At 44.4% G+C, this 9,048-nt stretch overlaps 1 protein-coding gene across 1 annotated transcript; it reads right to left on the reverse strand.

Annotated features, from left to right (window-relative positions):
- Nucleotides 1–783: 783 nt before the first annotated feature.
- LOC123428095 (NADPH--cytochrome P450 reductase-like) lies at nucleotides 784–8,029 on the reverse strand. Its single transcript, XM_045112258.1, has 18 exons — nucleotides 7,587–8,029; nucleotides 7,317–7,376; nucleotides 7,147–7,223; nucleotides 6,078–6,135; nucleotides 5,911–5,994; nucleotides 5,780–5,816; nucleotides 5,105–5,174; nucleotides 3,651–3,845; nucleotides 3,464–3,556; nucleotides 2,990–3,221; nucleotides 2,815–2,898; nucleotides 2,576–2,727; nucleotides 2,177–2,273; nucleotides 1,941–2,090; nucleotides 1,780–1,857; nucleotides 1,564–1,686; nucleotides 1,352–1,465; nucleotides 784–1,218 (listed from the first exon to the last, which is right to left on the reverse strand). The coding sequence occupies exons 1-18, from the start codon at nucleotides 7,884–7,886 to the stop codon at nucleotides 1,138–1,140; spliced, it is 2,085 nt and encodes a 694-aa protein (XP_044968193.1). The 5' UTR covers nucleotides 7,887–8,029; the 3' UTR covers nucleotides 784–1,137.
- Nucleotides 8,030–9,048: the final 1,019 nt, after the last annotated feature.

Here is a 9,048-nt window from a genome sequence, read left to right on the forward strand (position 1 = left end):
GGTGGTGTTTCTTTCCCAGAGACTACGACTTTTTTTTAGTCCCAAGGACTAAAGAAAAAAGTCTCTTCGATAGTCTTTTTTAATCCCTTAAGAAAAAGTCCCTCTTGTTTTCTTTACCTAGGGACTAAAAGAGACTTTTTAGCTTAGTCCCTGGATAAAGAAAAACCACCTTAGTTTTGTGGAACCTATGCGCTGCAGTCGTCGGCCGGTGCAATTTTCGTAGCGCGTGCGAGGAGTTTCGGGGCAACGACCGACGTGCGCGTCACAGTACGCCTGGCCACCCGAAGTTTGGAGTCTGCGAGATTTTCGGTCGGCTGAAACGGCCAAGGCAGCTGAAAGGGACATGGATGGAGCTTGCCAGGGTCAACTGGACTGTCATGTGGATGTTGTGGCCGAGACGCCCGTGCCGGGCAGCACCGTGCTGTCCACGGCGTTCATCGTCTCACGTAGCTACCTCGCTTGTCACACGCGTCCTCTTCTTCCCTGTCATTTTTCATCTACTATTCTCCCCCAACAAGTCTTCTTCTGAAACCTACTCCTGACCATATATCTCTTTCAAAAACTGATGATGACCTAATACATAGATAATCAATTCGATAACTCGACACATAACACTCGAGCATCTACTCCATTCTCTAAACCATAGAACAACTAGGTTTTCTTCTTGCGTCCAAAGCTCAGTTAAACAGCAGCAGCAACCGTAGTTACGTGCAACAATCCACAGAAACAATATGAAAGAAAGCCACCACAAACACCATGATGGCGCCCTAGACACTTGTTCTATAACCAGATGCAAAATTTGTTTTTTGGCGGGCGGTCTTTAATGTATACATGATATGTCCTCATCTCATCTCAAACTGTATGATTCACATCCCCCCGCTACAATTTTCTCAGGGGTATTTTAAGTTCTACTAATAATCTACAACAGCACTTATTCTTTCAACCATCCATCCATACAATAAATATTAGAACCATGTTAGATGTCAAAGAATTACACCGATTAACTCCAATGCCGGGGGCAATGGGATGGATGCAGGAAACTCACGATTGGGATTGGCATCCACCATGCCCATACAGACGCCATCTTGTTTACTTCTACACGACGCTAGGGCTAGCAATGCCTGTCTGGGGGTGTTGTTACCACACATCACGGAGGTACCTGCCTTCCATCTGTAGGTTCTTTACATACAGCTCGGTTTTCGAGTTATCCAAAGATCCCTGAAACAAGCAATATGCAATTTTAGGACTCAGGAGTGATCATAAGAACAACTTTCTTTCCCATATAACTCATCAAGTGATGCAGAGCTACCCAAACAACACAAGGCAGTACGGAAATGACGTTTCTGCTTACCTGCTTCTGAACTATTGTGTGAAGAACCCTGTGTACATCCTTCGCCATGCCCTTGGCATCACCACAAACATATATGTAACCACCTTGAGAGATGACGTTCCAAATCTCGGTGGCCTGAAACAAAGAGAACAAAATCCAGTTGAGTTCAACCATCCAGCAGAAGCTGTTGAAAAGGAACAGTGTGTAGCAAAAACGCCAAGTATATATCCAACCTTGTCAATCATCTTATGCTGCACATATTCTTTGGTTGGTCCTTCACGAGAGTACGCGACAATTAGCTCGGAGAGTGCCCCTTCCTGAAGGAAATTTTGTAACTCATCCTCGTATATATAGTCCTGCAATATGTCCATTCAGTTAGAATTCCATCAATCACAAATTATCAACACCCATAAAATGGGTCCGTCTCATTGCTAGTTTTTTAACAGTACCATGTCGCGGTTCCTGCATCCAAAGAAGAGCACTGAACTGCCCAATTCAACTCCAGATTCTTTTAGAGCTAGTCTTTCCTGCGAAAGAAGGAACAGATAAGGTTATGAGGGCCATGTAAAATATAAAGTGAAGAGAATGCAGATTCCTTTCAAAAACAAACCTGCAAAAAGCCCCTAAAAGGTGCTAGTCCAGTCCCAGGACCAATCATGATGATGGGAGTGGATGGATCTGCAGGCAACCTAAAATTTGACTGCCTCACAAAAATCGGTGCCCAACTGCATTCTTCGCTATATTCCAGTGGAAGTGTGTTCTACAAAGTAGGCAATTGAGGATGAATAAATCGTACTGTAAGAAACTCTTGCGTTGAGAAAACTGAAATTGGTCAGAGAAACCTACCTTCATCCATGTCGAACAAACTCCTTGGTGGATCCTTTCTGTTGGTGTAGGCCCATAAACTAATGCACACGTTACATGAATTCTAGAGGGAGCCAACCTGCAGTGGCACATTTAAGTTGTCAGATGTCCCATCATCAAAAGCGCATTACAATATCACGGAGATAAGCCATGTCATCCAATATTACCACAAATGACAGGACACAAAGTATATGTTTAGCTTAAGACACTGTCCACATTCCAAAATGACTTCACACGATGCTGGGAGTTGAAGAATTTAAGCATCGTGCAGGAAAAAAAAGTGTATTTACCCCCATGAAATAAACAAGAGCTTTACAACCTTGCGGGTCAATCTTGCAACATGGGCAGTAAATGGAAGAATAAGTAAGTACACAAACATACTTTGGAGATGATGATATGGAGTAGAATCGTGGCTGTAGACGAGGAGCTACCGCTGCAAAGAATACCCCCAAGGGCGGTTTAGCTGAAGGGAATGCAGCCATAACTTCAAGAAGGCTCCTCTGGCTAGCTACTATCCATTGAGCATACTCATCCTGCATTAGGCAAGTATACCATTCAGTGACGAATATCTCTACCAGTCAAAACACCGCCAATATAGGTTTTCAAACAACAAAAGTTACCTTTCCAGCAGGAGAAGCCAAAAACCTCAGTCGTTCAGCTTCAGCTGGGTCAGAAGCATGAGCAGCTAAAGCAGTCAAAGCAGCCTGGAGATGAACATAGCATTCAAATATTGATCAGATGGTTGCCAGACAAAATAGTAGTTTTAATGGAAAATGGTTAGCTAGTCACAAGGACCTTCTTTGGCGAATTGAGTAAGTCAGCATATCGTAGAAGTGCAGTTCGTAAGGTACAAGGAGATGGGAATGGTGGAGCCAAGGAACCCCCGCCTTTACGAGGAGATCCATCTTCGGCATCTGCATGTATGGAGAATAGTGTGTCTGGGGACAGACCAAGTAGCGCTTCAGCCTGCTCCACTGTCTCGATAGAATTTTCTGAATAAACGCCAACATGATCTCCAGTTTCATACCTGGCACAAAGTTTAAAAGCATATAAGCTTCTATACTTGCATTTATTTAAGTTGAAATAAAAGATCAAAACTACACAAGGAAAAACAAATGCAACAGTTGAAGTTTGGAAAACCAAACACTAAATAGCACTTGGTTCACAAAATGCTTCTGAATAGTCTAAAATGGAACCGCATGGACAAGCAATTGAGAAATTTTACAGATTTTGGATCAAACTTTGCGCGATGGAGATAGAGAAACTTACACAAGACCAGTGCCTGAAATATCAAATTCCAGATGAATACAAGAGCGATCCGAAGCTGGTTTATGGAGTTCCTTCCGAACAGCAACATTGGACCTTGACAATCAACAACGCGACAGGCAATATTGTAAGTATCTAATTATAACTGAATAGAAGGAAGATGCAGGTAGATATTTTGATATATGAATACCTGCAAGGGTGTTGGGCATCAATAACACCGTTGCCATTGGCCAGTGTCCAGGATTTATCTTCAAACTCTAAGTCTGATTTATCAATAAATACAACTCTGTATTCAGGTATTGCAGCAGTGTAAGGAGTGGTTGCACCAGTAGTATCATCTTCATCACGGAGCAGTTGGTCCAATTCTGGCCATACTAGTTCTTTCCTACAAATCATAAGAAATAGAACAATTCTCGCTCAAGGTACTGTAGCACAACTATTAAATAGCAATGGCATTTACAAAGCATGTTTACACAAGCCCAACATATAAATTCAACTAAAAAATGTCTGAAATAATGTATTGCTATAAAACTACTATCATCCATTACAAGCATAATAATTGTTAATACTTGCTAGAAGTGACATCCAAGCAGCAGCTTGCTTGGCACATAACACTAAGGAAAAGTGCATGCCTACACACAGAAAATGGTTTGATGGAGCTTCTATGTAGTCTAGGAATAATAATATAGTATTTGTGCAGTACCACTTTATACACGGTAACAAATGATAGTGAAATTAAAGTGGTATGATCAATACGGCGAGATTTTGAACGAAATAATAAAGGGAATTCACACCCATAACTAAATCAAGAAGGTGTGTCCTGGTGGCCTTTGGATGGGTTGGTCAGTGTTTATCAAAACATCGTTATTTTACCGTCAGATAGTTAATCCTGGCTTTCAGAAATCTTGATGGGGCCCAAAAGCTTTTTCCCTTGATACTGCTTAGTGCTACTTTCGCAATATAAACAAGATGGTTATGCTAGTCGATTTTATGGAATATATTATGATAACAAAGATGAAACGAATATATAGACACAATCATCTAGGCTTTGAATCAAACTTAATTAGCTTACTGACAAATCAAATACACAAGTATTATTCCACCAACATAATACAGAAACAGGTAACAATATATAGTTTCATCCAAACGCCTGATGTTAATATATAATCACATCATAGATAGGCAAGTTAATAATGCTACCATTTTACACGTCAAAAAAGGAAGTTAAAGATTGCAACATCTGAAAGTGACTACGTGAACATATACTGGCAGCTTACTTACAGATATAACACGCAAGTTCTACCAATGTCCCATATGCAAGTTTCTAACTCTCCATTTTTCTATACCATGAGTTTGTTAGAGCATCCATTTTCAACATCCAGATTCACAGTATCAAGACTCATACCAATCAAAGCCAACACTTGGCACCACAGGCCTGAATCTTGTGGACACAGAAACAAGCCAAACAGGTACAACCCAAATCCAAACAAATTGAGCAAAGACTTGGCACCCAAGCCTGGCTCTTGACATTTGGCAGACAGAAAAAAGAAGCCAAACAGATAATCCAGCCCACTTTTGTCCCCATATGGCGGATGTAGCATACAAATTGGTGCAACATGTTTATATCATCCGTCATTTTCATACCATGCGGTGAAGTCATCCTCAATGCACTGATCGTCATCACCAAGGCCACAAGGAACAAGACGCTTGCCACCTAAATATACACAGAAAAAGTCAAGCGAATCATGGATACAAGAATCAACTCACATAAGCATCCAACAAAAGTGGAACCTTGTTATGCAATGAGAAATTCCAACAAATGTGATATATGCAGGTTTTAACTACTAACTACTACATCGTGCAATGAGCTCACTGGGTAAGAAACGTATCATAGCAGACTCTTAAACATGGTGAATTGCTATGTAGTCAGTGCTATCGCAAAGATCACCCCAGTTGAAAAACAAAACCTACTGTGTCACCGACCGGTGGCCCCATGCCTCCATCATCCTTACATATGATGGTATGTCGATGGCAAATCCTCACTTCAGCAAACCAATAATACCCTTTTCACAATTCATCAATATAGGCTATCATCATAACCACTGACCCCTAAAAAGAGTGTTTCTAAGCTAATAGTCCAAACAAATTATGTTCCTATTTAAGTTGTAAAAAAATCAAACATGGCAAGCGTCTAGCAACAAAAATTGCCACGTCAGGAAATGTGTTGTCGCTCAACTGCAATAAAATGTTCCAACACGGTAATGCACTTGTGCCCTATTCTTTCCATATCTTGGAAAAGAGTGTGCATGAATTACTTACCCTGCTCCAGCAGTAACTCATCCACCTCCTTTGCAACCTAAGATTTACAAGCATATAAGTTCAGTATCAATTGCCATGACACAAATCAACCTTTGTTGAATCAGTAACATCGCATAATCAATGAAGCAAACCTTATTAAAATGCTCGTATTGCCTGTTGCCAAGGCCAAATACAGCATAATTAAAATCCTTCAGCCAAACCTCCTTCTCCTTACCCTGACTCAGTGAAAAAATAAAGGAAACCCCATAAGATGTTGTAGGGACAGTGAGCACATCTTGACGCCACAAACTTCACAAACCTCAGTGAACCATTTGTAGAATCTTGCCGCATTATCAGTGGGTTCCCCATCGCCATATCTGTGGTCATTGAAGATAATTATCCACACAAGTTATTGGTAAGAATTATTGCCGCAGAGAATTCCAACTCATATACAATGAATGCATTTGCCAACTATAGTAATCACTGGTGGGTTAAAAGCACACAGACACTCCACATATGGTAGGCTTATAATGTCTTAAGTACCTTTGGAATCTCAAATAAATTTTGTACTGGCATACATTTCAGTTGCACTTTCCAATAAAAGGTAGGTAGGTGGGTTACAGAATTAAGGCGGAAGCGACAAAAGGGGCAATTCGCAATCTACAAACCAAAACGGTGTGAGCCCACATGGACAATTCAGCAATCTACGAATCAAAACTGCAAGAGCTGACGTGGGCAATTCAGCTGCGATCTACGAATCAAAACTGCAAGAGCTGACGTGGGCAATTCAGCTGCGATCTACAAATCAGAACAGCAAGAACTGACGTGTGCAGTTCAGCTGCTATCTACGAATCAAAACAGCAAGAGCTGACGTGTGCAGTTCAGCTGCGATCTACGAATCAAAACAGCGAGAGCTGACGTGTGCAGTTCAGCTGCAATCTACGAATCAAAACGTCAAGAGCTGACGTGTGCAGTTCAGCTGCAATCTACGAATCAAAACGGCGAGAGCTGACATGTGCATTTCAGCTGCAATCTACGAATCAAACGTCGAGAGCTGGCGTGTGCAGTTCAGCTGCAATCTACGAATGAAAACGGCAAGAGCCGGCGTCTGCAGTTCAGCTGCAATCTACGAATCAAAACGCCAAGAACCGACATGTGACGTTCGTTTGCGGTCTACGAATCAAAACGTCGAGAGCTGACGTGTGCAGTTCAGCTGCAATCTACGAATCAAAACGTCAAGAGCTCACGTGTGCAATTCAGCTGCAATCTACGAACCAAAACTGGGAGAGCTCACGTGCGCGATTCTGCTGCAATCTAGGAACCAAAACTGCAAGAGCTCGCGAGGGCAATTCAGCTGCAGTCCACGTATGGAAAGGGAGAGAGCTCACGTTGCTAAGAAGAAGAGCGCAAACGTTTCCTTCTTGAGCTTCTCCTCGTACTCGTCGTCCTCGGCAGCATAGTCATCCTGCACGTGTTCCAGGCATATCTCAGAATCCCCAGCGGAAACAGCTCACGCGCAGCTCAACACACATAAACAAGCAGATCGACGACAAGTTACCAGATCCACCACTTTGAAGACGGCCTTCTCGTACCGCGCCTTGGCCTCCTCCGCCATAGCCTGCACGCACGCGCCAAGCAAAATCGCGGCACGAGTTAATAAAATAGCGGCATAAACTGAATCAGCCCGGGGCGGAATCGGAATCGGGTCAAAGGAGAAAAGGGACGGGCATGGGGGACACTCGTGCTGATTAAAGAGAAGAAAAAAAAAAGAGCAGGCGGGCTTTGGGATCGGGGCCGGATCGGATCGGACAGCGACGGGCGGACGGACCTTGGCGAAGCCCTCGGCGGTGCCGGTCTGGGTGCCGAAGAAGATGGTGACGCGCTTGCGGCCGTCGTCGGCGTCGTCGGCGTCGACCTTGACGGGCGGCGGGCGGAAGGAAGCGGGGGGCGGCTTGGGCGGCGCGGACCCGCCGGATCGGAGCCAGAAGGCGAGGACGAGCAGCCCCGCGACGAGCGCGGCCGCGGTGGCCGCGAGCGCTGCGAGCGGGTCGCCCCCCGCCGCCGCGGCCAGCTCCGGCGGCAGCACGGACGCCGCCCACTCCCTCGCCGCCTCCAGCAGCGCCGCCATCCCCGCTTCCTTCCGCCAACGGCCCGGGGGTAGGAGGCGATGGGGGGGAGGCGCTCGTGGAGGCGCACCTACCACCAACTGCTGCTGCTGCTGCTGCTGTGGAGGAGGGAGGGGCCTGGAGACGGAGGGAGGTTGGGGGTTAAGTGCCGCCCCGGTTCGCTCTGCCTTTTATTTATTTATTTACAGTACTTACTTTTCGTTTTCTTTCCTTTTTCTTGGCGTGCGGAAATGCGGCTGCCTGCGATTTTTTACTCTGGGCTCACGATGATGAATGAAAAGGAGCAGGTTTTTTCCCGATCTGGGGCGGAGGTTAGCCGTGTCTGGACCTTGGCCGTGGTTGGTCTCCAGCACCCGCCCTGCTGTCCCGGGGCCCGGCTGCGGTGTGACGATTTGGAAAATTGTCATTTAACGTCGGAACTTATCATCGATGACGCGCACTTCCCTTTCCGTGCCTCTCTAAAATTCGAATTTATGAGGACATAACACGGTGTTTGATAAGGTAGTCTTATCTTAAACTCGTCGCATCTTCTAGAGATGGCAATAAAAACATGACGTATAATGGGTTATCGTTTCGTCGTAGTATCTCTTAATAATTATTAAACACGACTATAACGGGAGATACCGTTGCTAAGAGATTATCTCTTGATTACGAGAAGGCGGTGTTTTTTCTGATTTCTCTCCCTTTCGTCCTAATATTTATCACATGTGACATTCTTATGCTAGCATCATTGTACGCGGGTGCTGGCAGTAGCGGACATGCATTATCTACCATTAAACAATCACGTGACTATTTGATCAACGTTAAGATAGGAATAAGGCAGTGTAGGGAGGCCCTCATCTATCGAAACGACACATAATTTTTCTCTGCTCACGCCCTGGCCTACCGAATGGGGTTATAGTTTTCCTCGATTCGGGCGCCCTATCTAAGACGGTGATGCTACCATAGCTCCCACATTATTATCTTTCTTACATTTAACGTGTGGTGGTCACAAAAACGTTATTCATTGGCTAAGTGAAGGAAGAGTGTAATGAACTAACTAGTGTGTGGTGGTGGGGGTGGGGGCGAGTGTGGATGAGGATATGGTATGATATTGGAGTGCTTGCTAACCTTTTAGATACCACACAAGAAGTTCACCTATAGGTTTACATATTAACTCGGATT

Source organism: Hordeum vulgare, chromosome 2H, assembly GCF_904849725.1.
Source record: "Hordeum vulgare subsp. vulgare chromosome 2H, MorexV3_pseudomolecules_assembly, whole genome shotgun sequence".
NCBI lineage: Eukaryota > Viridiplantae > Streptophyta > Magnoliopsida > Poales > Poaceae > Hordeum > Hordeum vulgare.